The sequence below is a fragment of the Delphinus delphis genome, chromosome 2 (assembly GCF_949987515.2).
Source record: "Delphinus delphis chromosome 2, mDelDel1.2, whole genome shotgun sequence".
Taxonomy (NCBI): domain Eukaryota; kingdom Metazoa; phylum Chordata; class Mammalia; order Artiodactyla; family Delphinidae; genus Delphinus; species Delphinus delphis.
Window position 1 is genome coordinate 94,353,219 of NC_082684.1, and position 17,047 is coordinate 94,370,265.

Below are 17,047 nucleotides of genomic sequence, written 5' to 3' on the forward strand. Positions count from 1 at the left end.
TTAAATTTGTTTAGGCTTGTTTTATGATCTAGTATGTTTTCTATCCTAGGGAACGTTCCATGTGCACTTGAAAAGAATATGTATTTTTTTGGATGTAGCGTCCTAGATAACAATTCAGTCCAACTGGTCTGTAATGTCATTTAGGACTTCTGTTGCCTTATTAATATTCTGTCTGGATGATCTGTCCCTTGATGTCAGTGGGTGTTAGTGTCTCCTACTATTATTGTATTCCTATCAGTTTCTCCCTTTGTCTCTGTTAGTATTTGTTTTACATATTTAGGTGCTCCTATACTGGGTGCATATATGTTAATGAGTGTAATATTCTCTACTTGTATTGATCCCTTTGTCATCATATAATGCCCTGCTTTGTCTTTCTTTATGATCATTGTTTTAAAGTCTATTTTGTCAGATAAGAGTATTGCTTCCCCCTGCTTTCTTGTCATTTCCCTTTGAATGAAATATCTTTTTCTATCCCTTCGCTTTCAGTCTGTGTGTGTCTTTCTCCCTCAAGTCAGTCTCTTGTAGGCAGCATATTATAGGTTCTTGGTTTGTTTGTTTTTTTAATCCAATCTGATACTTTAAGTCTTTTGATCAGAACATTTAGTCCATTGACCTTTAAAGTAATTATTGATAGGTATGTACTCTTAGCCATTTTAAATCTTGTTTTCCATTTGATTTTGTAGTTCTTCCTTGTTCATTTCTTTTTGTTTTTCCTTTTGTGGTTTGATGATTTTCTTTTGTAGTATGCTTGAGTTCCCTTCTTTTTTATTTTTGTGAGTCTTTTATATGTTTTTGATTTGTGGTTACCATGGAGTTCAAGTATGTTGACCCATAACTGTATCTATTTGCTTTAAGCTGGTAGTCACTCAAGTTCAAACCCATTCTAAAAGAGGTACATTTTTATACTTCCCCTCCCGTATTTTGTGATATTATGTCCTATTTTACACCTTTATGCTTATCCTTTTACTATTAATTGTAGTTATAATCGCTTTTACAATTTTTGTATTGTTCTTTAGTCTATGTATTGGCTTACTTAAGTGATCTTCAATCTTTTTATATATTTACCTTTCCTATTGTGATTTTCCCTTTTCCATAGTTACTTGCTTCTTTTCTATTTAGAGAAGACCTTTAAATATTTCTTTTAGCATAGGTTTAATATTGCTGAATTCTTTCAGTGTTTACTTGTCTGAGAAATTCTTTATCTCTTTTTCTATTCTAGATGTTAATCTTACTGGGTAGTGTATTCTAGGTTCAGGTATTTCCCTTTCAGGAGTTTTGAATATATCATGCCACTCCCTTCTGGCCTGCAAAGTTTCTGGAAAGAAATCAGCTGATAGCCTTATGGAGGTTCCCTTGTACCTGACTTTGCTTTTCTCTTGCTGCCTTTAGAATCCTCTCTTTAACTTTTGCCATTTTAATTATGATATGTCTTGGTGTGGATCTGTTTGAGTCCATCTTGTTTGGGACCCTCTGTTTTTCCTGTACCTAGATATGTTTCCTCCTTTAGGTTTGTGAAGTTTTCACCTATAATTTCTTCAAATACATTTTTGATCCCCTTTTCTCTGTCTTCTCCTTCTGGAACCCCTATTATGTGTAGGTCAGCATGCTTTGTATTATCTCTTACATCTCTTTTTTTTTTTTTTCATGAATGTGTTTTTTTTTTTTTAACATCTTTATTGGAGTATAATTGCTTTACAATGGTATGTTAGTTTCAGCTTCACAACAAAATGAATCAGTTATATATATACATATATTCCCATATCTCTTCCCGCTTGCATCTCCCTCCCTCCCACCCTCCCTATCCCACCCCTCCAGGCAGTCACAAAGCACCGAGCTGATCTCCCTGTGCTATGCGGCTGCTTCCCACTAGCTATCTACCTTACGTTTGGTAGTGTATATATGTCCATGCCTCTTTATCGCTTTGTCACCGTTTACCCTTCCCCCTCCCCATAGTCTCAAGTCCATTCTCTAGTAAGTCTGTGTCTTTATTCCTGTTTCACCCCTAGGTTTTTCATGACATTTTTTTTTTTAATTCCATATATATGTGTTAGCATACGGTATTTGTCTCTCTCTTTCTGACTTACTTCACTCTGTATGACAGACTCTAGGTCTCTCCACCTCATTACAAATAGCTCAATTTCGTCTCTTTTTATGGCTGAGTAATATTCCATTGTATATATGTGCCACATCTTCTTTATCCATTCATCCGATGATGGACACTTAGGTTGTTACATCTCTTATGTTGCTTCTGTGAATGAAAAAATGTCTTCTGCCGTATCAGTAAACAAAGGGTGTTGCAGCTGTCAAGCCCCCCCCCCCCCGCCACCGCCCTGACGGTGAGCCCTGAGGGAACTCAGGATGGAGACAAAAGGGATGCCTGCTGACAAGCCCTCAGCCACTGCAGCGACCCTCATCAGTGCACCCTGAGGAGACTCAGGATTGGAAAGAACAGGATACTGGTCCTAGATAGCTAAGGAGCGTATCAAAGAAATAGTTTCAATGAGCCCAGACTCTTGCATCTTCCCATACATAGAAAAGTCCTGAGTTTATTAACTTAAGGTATCTGTTTTTTTTTAAAATTAATTCCAATCTTTTGAAGTTCCAACTACCTGGTCTTTATTTCAAGAACTCCTATATATCCTGGCTCATCCCTTACTTCTTTGGAGCAGTCCCTTAGAGCTATCTGAGAGGCTGCATCCTGGTCCTAAGTCCTCAGTTTTGTCTGCCAAATAAAACACAAGTCTCAACTTTTAGGTTGCGCATTCTTTTTTCAGTTGACACTCATTTTCTTTCATCTATCTTCCTGTCTGATGTTACATTTGTGTGATTTTCATTATCCTGTCTTTCAGATCACTTGTTCATTCTTCTGTGCCATTTAGTCTGCTATTCATTGCTCCTAGATTGATTTTTAATCTCGGCAATTGAATTGCCTAATTTTGATTGGTCCATCTTTATAGTTTTTAGTTCCTTGTTACAGTGATCTGCTTTTCTATTGATAATCTTTCTTAATTACTTTAGCAATTTAATTACCTCTTTTTTGAACTCAGGGTTTAATAGAATGGTGAGATCTGATTATTTGTTCTTCCAGGTGATTTTTCTTTTTCTTTTAATTGGGAGTAGTTCCTCTGTCTTTTCATTTTACTTAACTTTCTCTGTCTCTGTGAATTTAGGAGAAACAGTTATTATCGTGGTCTTGAAGTGGTGTTTTTTTGTGGGAGGATACCTGTGTAGACTGCATGTATCTGATATTTTTGGTGTGAGGGCTGTTTTTGGTGCAGATGTCAGCCATGTCTTTCCTCAGAGTGTGCTGGCTGTTAGCCCCTTGATAGGGTATGTGGTTGATATTGTAGTATTGAGAGGCTATACGGGATGTGAGGTGGGTATTCCTCTTTGCTCCATGGTTGTCACCACCATGTCAGGGGCAGGGTCTGCTCAATAGTTGTTGGAGTAGAAGCCCTGAGGGTTGGGTTTGATCAGGCTCCATTGCCCTTGAGTGCTCCATTTGCCCTGCCCCAAAGGAGATGATTGCTGAAGTAAGTGAGGCAATCCAGATTTTCTGATCCCAATGGTCACAGAGGACTTATGTGCCACCTGTGTAGGCTTCTGTGGTTCCACTCAGAAGCTGCCCAAAGTCACACCCCTTTCTGTTATGTTCATCCCAGATCTAGTACAAGGCTGTGGTGTGGAGTAAGCTGGGGCGGGGGGGTCAGGGCATTGTGGCTGCAGGAATTGAGATGGCTGCACTGCCACTTGAGATCTGGGTTGCCTCTGTGGAAGACTTCTCCCATGACCTGTCTGCTCCAGATCTAACACTAAGCCATGTTGTGGAGTGCACAGGCACTCTGCCTGGAAAATAACCACTGCAGACTCCTTCCCAGTGCCTGTCTGCTGGAGATTTAGCACTTAGCTGATGCACATTATTGTAGTGCCACTCCGTGTGCACTGATGCTGTCCACTGCGTACCCACCCACTGCCCCATACATGTGCTGACAGTGGGCTTTGCAGCTCCACCCGGATCACACCCCAGGCCCTCCAGGCTGTCTCTGCATAGCTGAACCTAATCTTTGCTCAAATCTCACATCAGGTTGTGGTGTGGAGTGAGTAGGGGCCAGGGTTTTTGCCTCTTCAGATTGGGAAGTACAGTGAGGCTGCAGCCGCCAGTGCAAGGCTCTCTCTACCCTGATTGTTAGCAAGCCAGCATGTGCACGCTCCTCATGAGTAGTGTCGAGGCTTCTCCAGCCTTTCTGTCTGTCTCAGTGGATTTCCCAGCAGGCAAGGGGGCTTGTCTCCTCCGTGCGGGATCCCAGAACTCAGATGCCCAGATTGTGGCTCAACCTGCTCACTCCCCTGGGTGCCAGTCCACCTGTGTGGACCTTCTGTTCCTTACAGATCCCTCCCAAGAGCACAAGGCACAATCCAAAGCCTTTTTATTCCATCCTACTCGTGCACATGGAGATCTTTCTTACAGCTTTGGTTGATAGGAGTGCTTCTGCCAGGTTCCAGTTAGTCTTCCATGAGAATTGTTCTACATGTAGATGTGTTTTTGATATGTTTGTGGGGGGAGGTGAGCTCTCCATCCTCCTACTCTGCCATCTTGATAATGCCCAATGGTAATTTTTTGGTGAAGAGGAGAGCTTTTTGCTGATTGACGGTTTAGGGAATTGGACACTATAACAAAAGGCAAAAGGAGCAGAGTTTCTATAGGCTCTGGAAGAGAATACTAAGTACAGACCTCATTTGTGACAATAAAATGAGCACTGGACTTGGGATCAGAAAATCTGGATTTGAGTCCTTCTCATTGGGTCCCCTGGTTTCCACTCTTTTTCTTCATTCTTTTTAAAATGTTTTAAACTTTTTATATAATTTTTAGAGGTTAATTTCTCTTTGCAGTTATTACAAAATATTGGCTATATTCTCCGTGTTGTACAGTATATCCTTGAGCCTATCTTATACCCAATAGTTTGCACCTCCCACTGCCCCCACCCCTCCCCAACTGGTAACCACTAGTTTGTTCTCTATTTCTTTATGTTTCTTTTTGTTGTATTTACTAGTTTGTTATATTTTTTAGATCTCACATATAAGTGATATACAGTATTTGTCTTTCTCTGTCTGACTTATTTCACTTAGCATAATGCCCTCCAAGTCCCTCCATGTTGCTGCAAGTGGCAAAATTTCATCCTTTATTTATGGCTGAGTAGCATTCTGTTGTATATACACGTACCACATCTTCTTTATCCATTCATCTGTTGATGGACACTTAGGTTGCTTCCGTGTCTTGGCAATTGTAAATAATGCTTCTATGAACATTGGAGGGGGGGCGGTGCATGTATCTTTTTGACTTAGTGTTTTGGGGGATTTTTGGATATATACCCAGGAGTGAAATTGCTGGGTCCCTGGCTTCCACTCTCATCCCCCCAGAAACCATTCTCCACACAGCAGCCAGAGTGATTATTTCAAAAAGTAAATTAGGTCAACTTATCTTCCTGCCTAAACCCTCTATTGACTTCCTATTGTACCTAAATTGCACATACTTCATTAGTATTTGATAACTTGTTTTCTTGGAAGGGGGTTTTGGGAGGAAAGATAAGAGCCTTGATTTGTAGCATTTGCCAGTTTCCATGTTGTAAATACTCCCATTATGGCCAATATAAACATACCAACTTGATGGTTAATAGCTCACAAAATTCCTGAAACCAGAACAATTCACTTTTATGAGCTGAAATGAGCTGGACTCAACATACCCCTTGCTTAAAACCCAGCTTCTTACTGTGGCCCTTGTGGCCCAGCATGGTCTGCTGTCTTAGCTCAATGTGCCACAGCCAAATACTACAGCCTGGGTAGCTTAAAAATCAGAAATTAATTTTCTTATGGTTATGGAGGCTCAAATTCCCAGATCAGTGTCTGGTCAATTCAGTTCTTGGTGAGGAGCCCCTTCGTGGCTTGCAGACGGCTGCCTTCTCACTGTGTCCTCACGTGGTGGAACGAGCTCTCTGGTATCTCTTCTTATAATGACAGTTATAACCTCACTTAACCTTAATTACTTTGGTAAACATCCTGTTGTCACATATAGTCACATTGGTGTTTAGGGCTTCAACACATGAGTTTTGGAGGGACACAATCCCGTCCATAACATCTTCATTCCTCATCATTTTCACCTGTTTCATGCTCCTCTCTGATCATGAGAACGCAGTCATACCACCTGTGAGCCCTCAACTACTCCAAGCTTGATCCCACCCAAGGCCTTCTTACTTGCTGTTCCCTCTATCTAGAACTTTCTTCTCCTGATCTTGACTGGTTACTCTGTCAATCTGATCTTAACTTAAATATCTCAGGTGATTTACCCGACCATCTAACACTAAAATAGAGCCCCCAAACCCATTATATCTCATCACCTGGTTTATTTCCTTCTCAGCTCTTACCACTATCTGAAATGGTCTTACTCATTATCTCTTAACTTATTTTCTGTTCAACATATAGGTAAAAGGAAATAGGCACTTAGAACAGGAACTGGCTACCTAGCGTGTGCTCAGTATAAGTTTATCAAAGAAAGAAATGAGTAATAGGGCAAGAATAAATTATTTTTGTTGCAAGACAGTAGTTACTTAAGCATTAGGAAAAACTTAATTCAGTTCTGGACATCTACAAAATTGGTTTCAGCGGTTTTGTTTTTAGTTGACATAGTTTAATTTTGATGTGGAAATGAGTGTAGATAGACCTCTTAGGACAAGATTAGGACCGTCTTTTCTTCAAAATGAACTATCTGAAAGACCACTGAGCCAGGAAGAGAGAAGTGGAGGAAGAAGAAGGAAAGATGCACTGGGCCATCCATTTTCCTAAGGGCCGTGGGAAGAGAGGACCAAAGGAAGAGCAAAGAAAGATCATGGACACTCTCTGAGCCCCTTCGCTGCCCCTTCCATGTGTGGTTCTATCCAGTACTCCAGTCTCTGTCTAATCAAAGGATCCTGGGAGGCATATGTTATACTCACTTTTACAAATGGGTCAAACTAGGCTCTGGGAAGTTAAGCCGCTTGCCCCACAACACACAGCTGATAAATAGCAGAGCTAGGATTTTAGTCTAGGTTCAACTAAGTTCAGCCTTTGCCTGACTGTGCACGTCCAGTGGAGGGAGCAGGCTCTTTTTCAGGGAAAACTCCCTGAGCGAAGAAACCACAGAAGTGATGATGGAAGATGCCTGAGAGATTTTTGTTGTGGGATCCTTTTTCTTAATATATTGGGAGGCATGAAGGGACATATCTGCATTGTCTGACTCCTTGTAAGAGTTTGCTGTGAGCATCAGAAGGGTGGAGAAAGCACGTGGAATTGATCCCTATATCAGGAAGCAATTCCAGGATTCCCAGGAGAGTTTTGTAGCACTTTCTCTGAGAAGGACAAGATGCCCTCTGGTAGCTTCTGTGAGTGTCACAAGTGCTGTGGCTCTTTGGAATCATACAGTGTGGTATTCACAGCCTTGGGGCAAGTGGCTGCTTGGCTTGGGGCTTCAGTGGACTGTTCGTGCAACAGAACGAGTACAGGGGAGGACGGGGTGCATTTCCTTCCAAGGCCTTCCCCTCAGGGTCCGAGGGGAGTTACAGCCATGCAGGGAACGGAAGACCTGACCAAACAGGAATGAAGACTCTATAAGCACAGGTGCAGAGTATGGTGGGTGAGGTTTTGGGTGTGAAGTAGGAATATAAAAACCTTACCTGATCAGTGCTTCTGGAATTTTAACTTGCAACCAAAGTGCTTGGGGATCATGTTGCAATGCAGATTCAGGCTCGGCAGGTCTGGGATGGGCCTGAGAGTCTTCATCCTAACAGGCTCCCAGGTGCTGCTACTGCTTCTCTATGAACCTCACTACTATACTCTTTGCTCACCTTGGACCACCTAGGTCTGCATCAGCATGACCCGGGAGCCTGTTAGAGATGCAGAAGCTCAGGCTCCATCCACATCTACTGAGTCAGGATCCCACATGTACTTAGTAACAAAATCCCCAGGTGACTGGTGACTCAGATGTTCAAGCTTAGGAAACATTTCTCTAGAAACTGAGAAGTGCCAGTCATGTGCTGGGGAGTGGGGCGTAGTAGGTTGAAAAATGGCACCCCAAATACGTTCACATCCAAATCTCTGGAACCTGTGAATCTGATCTTATTTGGAAAAAGAGTTTTTTCATATGTAATTAAGGATCTTGAGATGAGATCATCTTCGATTACCTTGGTTAACCCATATTTACAGATAGATCTGCTGAGGTTCATATTGCTGAGAAGACACCCAAATAATCTTCAGAATATGCACAGCTATGAAGGGAAGTTTGGCCAGGTGATATCAAACAGCTGCTGGATTTGGAGCTGGAATCCCTGGGGGGCAATCCTAGATGTGGCACTTATGGTGCGACATTGGACAAACCATACAACCTCCATGTGGTTCAGTTTCCTCATCAGAAAAATGGCGACTTCTCTGCCTTCCTTACTTAGTGTTCGGGTGAATGGGTGCATAGGGGTACAAATGAAATGATGGATGTGAAAGGGTTTAATGTTAGAGACCGTAAATGTCATGGCCCATGGTAAGCCCTTGGAGATGGAAAGCTATTAGTTGTGGCACATTAACCATTTATAACAATTCTTTCCCCTTCACACTTGCCTCAAAAACAACACACAAAGAAATATCACCCACACCTGCATCATCATGGGCAGGGATTTCTCCAAAGTGACAGTTGATTTCTATTTGCCTGTTTTTGGTTGTTTCTAGAGCACTATGAGTAGTAAAAGCAGCAAGCTGTGTTTGGGGAAGGTGGTAAGCTTACCTGAACAAAAGTGTTGGTGTCTAGGGAAAGTGTTAATTTCCACTGGGAAAGGAGGTACTAGTGAGCCTGATCCAGCTCATGGATGACTTTGGTTTGGGTGGCACTGTATTTTAGAACATTGAACTTCAAGGCCTTTGGGTGAGACGTGCTCCTTTTCTCCCACAGGCTCTGTTTACAGTTGGCCTGATCATAGGTGCCTCACTCTTCTAGACACCGCTGTATAGGTAGCACCAGCTTCATGTGTGGGTGAAGTAGGTGCTATTATTTTAGGGGTATCTGGAAGGCAACACCTCCGCTCCTCCCTCCTCTCCTTCCACACGCCCTGCTTCTGGTGCTTATAATTCTTTCAGGCAATGCCTTGGAAAAACAAAAACCTATGTTGGAAGGGAGGAAAACATTTTGAATATTAGCTTGCTTTATAACATGGGTAGATAAGTTTAGCAGATCAAGAAAAAAATCAGGGGGGGGCAGGTTTTGATAAGAGAACTTGAGACACCAAGCCTGTGTGTTGGGGTTTGTGTGGGTAGGTTTGATAAACTCTATGAAGCAGGTAGCAAAGGAATATAAATGGATGGAAGGGCAGAATTTATCTGTAAAATGGGGGTGTACCTGCCTCACAGTATTGTTGAGAGAATTAAATGAAATGATTATGTAAAGGACTTAATATAATAAGAAAGTAAGTACAGTTACTATTGTTTTTCTTGGTCTGAAAGAATGAACACATGTCACAATAAACTGGAATGGGAAAGAGGCAGAAAAGTGAAGTGTTCTCACCTCCTCATCCATCCAAGCTGCACTAGGCTAGAAGAGGAAGCCTCCGTGCCTGTGTCTGGCTGGGTCTCCTCCATGCCAAACACCTGGCCATTTGGAAATAACCAGATGAGTGACTATTTCATTCATAGCTAACATCCTTGCCAAAGGAAGAGACTGCCTAACAGCTGTCTCCATCACAATGGGCTTCTTAGCACTTGTCAGTTTGGCCTAAATGGAGAGAATTTTATGGCCATCATGAGGTCTAGTTTGCCCCTGTGTGTTTATAGTAAATTACTACTCTTTTCTCCACTGTCTAATTTTTTCATGCAGTACCACATCTGACATGAATTGAAATTGTGCAAAACTAGAAGCGTTCCTAGTGGTTAGGTAATAGCTTAATGGAATCTGATAATTTCCAGTTGAGGCAGCTGATGGAATCCACACGTTAATACTACCACCTCACACTAAGTGAAGTTTTACAGCACTTTCCCATGCACTACCTCTCTTGAGAAGGAGCCTCCAAACATGCATGGAAGTGAGTAAGGCAGGTAGAATCATCCAGATTTTCTGGACGAAGTAACTAAAGTACTTCCTGACTTAGATTCCTTGGGTAATGAGGCAGGGAATGAGCAAGGCTTGAAAGGGGTTTACCCAACACCACCTGGGGGAGAGCCAGGAACCTGGGACTACACTCCTCAGCCTTCCAGCAGTGAGTCCTGCTGCAAAGAGGTGGCATGATGGAGGGGCCAAGACTTTGGGATGAGAAATGGACTAGAATCCAGCTCCTTTACTGGCTGGGCCCTTGAGGGCAAGTCTCGCCAAATCCCTGGGCCTCTGTCTTGTCATGAACAATGTGGGGCTTCCTGGGTCAATCATACTAATGTGAGAGTTGTCATGAAGCTTAAAATGGGATCGTAATGTTGAAGCATCTGGCACATCTTCTGCCCCCTCCACTGCATGAAAAGAGGTTTCAGGGTGTCATGATCAGCCTAATTACTGAGCATCATCATTTTCAGGCCCAAGGCTTACTGAGAGGTTGCCCTATACCAGACACTGTGCTGAGAGCTCACATAAATTTATCCCTTGTAATCGCCACATCAACCTTATGAGGAATTTATTATCCCCATTGGATTGATGAGAAAAGTGAGGTATGAAAGACTAAACAGTTTGACCAAAGCATACATTTAAGAAATGGCTGAGCCCAGATTCAAGTCTTCACCACCTCCTTATTTACAGAGTCGCTGAGCTGAAAGGAACTTTAAAAATCACCTGGGCCACAGGCTGAACTTCCATGTCTCATAACTTAAGAACTTTGTTACAAGAAATGTTTTATTAATAAATTAAAATACTAAGGTTGTGAAACATTTGCTTTGGCTTATAATTAGAGTAGATTTAAGGTTATTTTTGCAGTAATTCTTATACTTATATTCTTATAATAATTTTGACTTGTACTTTGAAATGCTTTCTTGGTGGAAGAGAAAGAGGCAGGTATACCTAATGGGCAGGGCTTGATGACCAGGTTGCCTTATCTAAATGTACTCCTTTTGTCTGTTGACCTGGTGGAAACAGGGTATGGCAGTGACTCCCTAAATGTAAGCCAAAACCTGCTAAAAGCTGCAGTAAGGGAATGAGTGATATCTTGTTTGCCTTGAGCCATGGAGGGTTCAGCTCTTGACTTTGCTTTTTGAGCTAAGTCCAACTGAAAGTACTGCAAATTACATTCAACTCCTTACTTTGACAAAGTTTAATTTAGCAAGTCTTTTTGCAAATACAGGTGAGAGATTCAGTCCCAGAGACCAACTAATACAGGAGATTGAGGAGGGCCCAGCTAACATTCTTTCCAGTGGGTCAATGCCACACACTTCTATGGAATATTAGCACCATGAATGGTGAGGGGTGCTGCTTAGAAATAAAAAGTGACAACTTCCAACTGGCATTTCCCATTATGTGGGATCTTTCTGAATGAGATGATTTTCCACTTGTGGGAGGGAGGAGTAAGATGTCAATGAAGGCAGAAGGGGGTTTCTAGAACATCCAAAGGCAGGAGACTACAGTTGTTCTCACAATTTGAAAATGATAGAGCCCTCATATGCATTCATTTCACTAATAATTTATACATCCTAGTTCTTTGAGAGCTGGTGAAAACAGAATACACAGCACATTCAGAGTGACAATTAAATATTTAACAATGAGGCAAAATTTTGAAGAGAAAACAGAATTTTCAAATATATGTTCATCAGCCCACTGAAAAGTCAATGATATTCCAAATTCCTTAAGCCTGTACAAACATATGAGGTTTGTCAATACAGGACAGAGTGAGAAGTTGAACAATTGCCCAGATAATTTGTTTCTGGGAGAGTTTGCTTAGATCATGCAAACTAGTACTTTCCCTCTCCCCTTCCCCCCCACCCCTGTTTTCCCCTAGCATATTTTTGTATCTGCATTTATCTATATACAACCATATCCACCTTCCAATTCACTTTGACTGTATAGACAGACTGTGGCCTTGGCTACATATATGCACATTAAATACAGTAGATGTTCAAGGGAATTAGATGGATGGAGTACACTGGTCCAAAGTCTGTTTTTCTCTACTGTGCAGCTCCAGCCAAGGACAAAGTAAACTGTTTGTTAATAATCACCAGGTGAATTAACGAAGACACACTAAGTCTAAAATCCTTGCTTTTCTTTCAGGGATCTGAATTGATTGGATACTCATCTAGACCTGACTACAGACATATCCAGATACACAGATGTATTTTCACATATGTTTACATCATATAGATGATCCAGATAATTCCAATTTCAAATATTTGCTTCTTTACTAATGCCCATCCTTGAATTCTTAGGATACCTGCCTCCCCTTTACTTAGTTTCTGGGTCAGTTAGAGTATCTCTGAGCCAGAGTGTCAATTCAGTGTTGATCTTGAAAGTAAATATGGGGAGAAAGAATGGGGGACGGGCGTGGATTCCAAAAGAAAGGAAAGACCTCCCACTCTCAGGAGTTTGCACTCTCATTTTATACTCAGCTGTTGCCCTATTGCAAAGCAGCAGGATAAGAAGAATATTCAGGTTGACTCAATGAAAAACATTTACATGTTTGTAAATGAGTTTAGTTTTTTTCGTTTTTAAGTGGCATTCAGCAGATACACTCTTATAGTGATATCAGTATAACACAAGGAAAGTAGTATTTGGAAATTTCACTCATCTACTTGATTCGCCCTGGACAGAAAATTCCAAGGTGTGCATTTTTCCAAGGCTATATAGTGATCCAATAAACTAGATAAATGTTAGATCTCTAAGGTAACTGTTAAATCTGAGGTAGGATAAAATGTGATTGCAGGGGTTCTACCCTAGCCATGTTCTCTACTGATCTGTTGCTTTTGGCTTTTGAGGTTATGGAAAGAAAGAGAGGGGGAGAAATGTTGAGGGAGAAGGATTATGGTATATGAGGAGCACTCCTTAGAAGTTTGAACTCACTGGGTTGTAGAATTAGATATAGATTCAGAGACTTCCCTCCGCCAAATCACTGAAGCTGTGGTAAGAATTAATAGATGCCGTTACCTGAAGTTATTTCTTAGTTACTGTACTCCTGGAGCTAAGCAACAATGCAAACATGAAAAAAGGAATTTTATTTTAATTTGAAATGCACTGTGTGAATTTTTTTTCCTACAGCAGATAAATGGTACTAATTATATATTTTACTCAGGCTATTAATAAGTTACTTGTATTACCTGAATCTACACCTATTGTATCAGAGGTAAATGGCTGAGGAATAAATTGAGAGATTGGGAAAGGGTAGTCTTCAATTTAACTTTTGCCACAGACAAATCACATGTGGATAAACAAGAGTTAATTGAATATAATTCATAGGAAAAGTCACATGCTGAATTTGTAAGCATTTCTCCAAAGGTGTGAATATTGCGGTCCCCAACCCACCGAAAACAAAATCAAAAGCCCTTTATTCACACTAGTGGGTGTGTTTAGCCCTAGGTACCCAGTGTTGGCCTGGCCTTTGTAATTGACTTGAGTGCTTCTGCCCCAGTCATTACAAAGCTCCCATCTCAGTGCAGGACAGTGAGGAGTCGGGCGTGAGTCTTGCTGATGGCTTGTCTTTCCCAAAGCATGTTTTGTGGAATGGGCCTTTAGGGCTGCAGTTTCCTGCACAAATCTTGGCCTCTGTATTTTCTCCTGCAGTCTGGTTTCTGGTTTGGATGCGCCCAGATGACCGGTGTCTCCCGGCTCGCTAACACCCCACAGGAGGTAAGTGTATAAAAGGCCAGAGGCCACGGTTGTTCATGGGAGGAGGACTACCTGGCAAAGGTGGGTGTTTTCCATGTGGAATACTGTTGAGAAGTGCTCCAGGGCAGGGACTGACCAAACTTTTTTAGTGGTCGAGGCACTTGTCTGAATTTCTTGGGATGAAAATCATTCCTAGCAGGTCGCTGGTCTCATCTGGGTGCAAGGATAAGTCATTTTTCTTCTGCATCTTTTCAATACATCGACCTTGCAATGTCTGCACATGGAAGCTTCTCAGAAGTGTGACCAGGGTGACCTTCATCATCACCATGGCAATGTATTTTCCCGCACAGGCCCGGGGCCCAAAGCCAAATGGCTGAAAGTACCTGTAAGGAACCTAGGAAAATGATCAGACAATTAGCCCGAGAAGTAAAGGCTAGAGTCATGCATATCTGTTTGATTCACCCTGAAAACACTGTGAGTCAGAATGCTCGGTTTCGGCGACTTGGCCATACTGCTCCTTCACGGAGAGGAATGACTGTAACTCAGATAAGCCTCTTTCTCCCTCCAGTTTGATTCACCCTTTGTGTTACGGACACAACTTCAAACAATCCCCTGTTTTGCTTTTCATGTAAATACTCAGCTAGCTCTGTGGGAAGACCATGGCTTTACTGCTGTTCTGCCAGTCATTGAGGCAAAGATTGTTTTTGTGCCAGGGCATATAACATGATGACAAGGACAAATTTAGGCAAAGGTGTGGATTCCCTGTCTATTAGTGCCAAGGATCTAAATATATTTAGTTATACAAATATTTAATGGGACACCTCTGCCTGTCTTGTCCCCATTTGGACTCACATAGTGCCTGGCACTTAATACACGCTCAGTAAGTTATTTTTGACCAATTGCCAACATGGCGTGGGTTGCTTATCTAGAAATGGAATGAATTAGACAGCTGGTTTTACTAAGATCATATTTCCATATGCAAATGGAAAAAGGGGACACAGAGGGAACTATCAGGATAATTCAGGTTAAAAAAGTCATTGCCTAGAATTGACATAATGGAGGCAGAATCTCCAGTACACCTCAGTTACAGAAAAAGAAGAAGCTGAGGCTCTTGTAATTACAAAGTCGTATATAGAATGAGGCCTAGTGCTTGTGGGGCCATTTGAGAAACCAAAGGCCCACTGCCAAAACCAAATCTTTTCTTCTCACTTGATTTCCATCTGAAGCAGAAGTGGATTTCCTTGACTTAGATGATGCTACGGCTGAATCTACATGGTGACAAGGTGATAAGTTTAAATGGAAAAGTTAAGTTTAAATGGGTTGGTTAAAGAAAATTTGCCTCATTTTAAGCAAATTAAGGGCCTGAATTGTTCATCTTTTGACCTATTGTGTGGCCTCCATGAAGACATTTCTGAGAGCTGGAGAGCCAGCCTCCTTGCCTTGAGGACAGACATGGTGGTCATGTTCCAAGCTAGGGGAAATGTGTTTTCCTGGTGAGGTGTGAAGAGAATGAGTAAATAGAATGAAATATATTCAGTGAAAACACAGAAACAGAGAGCACTTAAGAGGTGACATTTTCAAGAGTGGCACACTCAATTTTAAGGAAGGGCTCTTACATTCCTGGCAAAGTTTTCAAGAGTAAATTCATTGGGCTTGGGGAAAAACTCAAGTCTATGCATTCTTCCAATATTAAGGATAATGTTAGTCCCCTTTTTCACTGGGTAGCCATCGATGACATCATCCTCTAAGGCTTTGCGCATGACCAGGTCCACGACAGGCTGGTACCGCATGCTCTCATAAATAAAGTTTTCTACCACTTTTAGTTTTTGCATATCGTCAATCCTTATGTCTCTTTCACCTGTAGAAGAAGATAAAAAAAAACAAAGCTCATGTTAGTTTTAATATACGATTGGTATTAAAAATACTGTGCTTTCCATAGAACAGTTTGCTCTTGGTTGAAAAAAAATTATATCTACAATTCTAATATAAACCAGCAACCTGCATTAAATATGTTATGTTTGGTCCACAGAGTGTCTTATGAAAATTCAGATTTGAAGTCAATTATCTTAACACCTGGGCTTTTCATATTAAAGTCTAAATTTCTAGAAAAACAAAAAAGGTAAAATGGGACCCACATTCCCACATGGCTCTGCAGTATCATGTAGACCTACCCAAACTGCTTCAAACATTTATTTATCTGCCGCCTCTGTGGTTCTTGAGTTTTGTCCCCTACTCTAAATTCTAGAAGACGTTCATTCCTTCTCTAGTCAAAGTGAGATGGTGAGTTTAATCAGGTTCAAAGAAATTTTCTCTTCTGGTATCCTGTGCAGTCATTTGTCGGAAAATATCACTGATAGTCTCTCCTCCTCACCTCATCAAGAACAACCTGGTGTGGTAGTGTGGCAAGAACCCCTTCTCCCCACCACGACAAAAGGGGTGCCTCAGATCAGCCCTGGGTGAACTGGGGATTGACGGATCCCTCGTCTCAGCTTGGCCTCACACTCGTCAGAGAGGTTCAGATCACTCTCAGAATTGGCAAAACTTCAAAGCACCCTCAAATGGGGTATCACTTCTGCAGAATCAGAATCAACCCAGGGTCCTGAGGCAGCTCTGTCTCCTGTGCAACTATGTTATTCAGGAGTGGTCTCACTTAGAGAACTCTAACCACCCAGCCCCTCACATACTGCTCTCTGTACACTTAAGAGTTTAATGGGCTGTGTTTATCTGGGGTGGGGAGGTAGAGGGTAGATGATGGAGCAGGTAACCGAAGGTGTACCCTTGGAAGTAATTACCAGGCATGCAGGTCTAGAGGGAACACGTACACATGTGCTAGTGGTTGTTTGGACTTTCCATCTGTGGAGAGGTCTGTTGAAGCATCAAGGGATCATCATGGGGCACAAGCACTTTTCACCTCTCAAGGAAATTGTATTAAAGGTTTATGATCTCAAGAGCAATTTCCCCTGTGTTGCCTGTACCTCCATCATTCTGTGACTCTCACTCCACTGAGCTTGTTTTTTGAATTCTCTTTTTCTCACGAGACTGAGAGCCCCAGGACTGCAGGGGTGGCACTGGCTTGTTCACCACGGTGCCCCTGCACCTGGCACAGGACCCATAACCTGAAAAGGGTGCTTGAGAAAACATTCCAGAATTTGAAACCCAGATGTCATTCTGACTCCTTGCTATCTACCTTCCCAGGCAGTGGCCCTCCTATGGCAATGCGTCTGCAGAACCCTTTCACATATTTAATCCGTG

The 17,047-nt window shown here is 41.9% G+C and overlaps 1 protein-coding gene across 1 annotated transcript in view; it reads right to left on the reverse strand.

Moving 5' to 3' along the window:
* Positions 1-13,940: 13,940 nt before the first annotated feature.
* CYP19A1 (cytochrome P450 family 19 subfamily A member 1) overlaps positions 13,941-17,047 on the reverse strand; it is a 32,965-nt gene continuing 29,858 nt past the window's right edge. The window contains exons 8-9 of the mRNA XM_060003590.1: positions 15,412-15,653; positions 13,941-14,189 (exon numbers count right to left, since the gene is read on the reverse strand). Coding sequence (XP_059859573.1) covers positions 13,941-14,189; positions 15,412-15,653 — 491 coding nt within the window. The remainder of the gene's footprint in view (positions 14,190-15,411; positions 15,654-17,047) is intronic.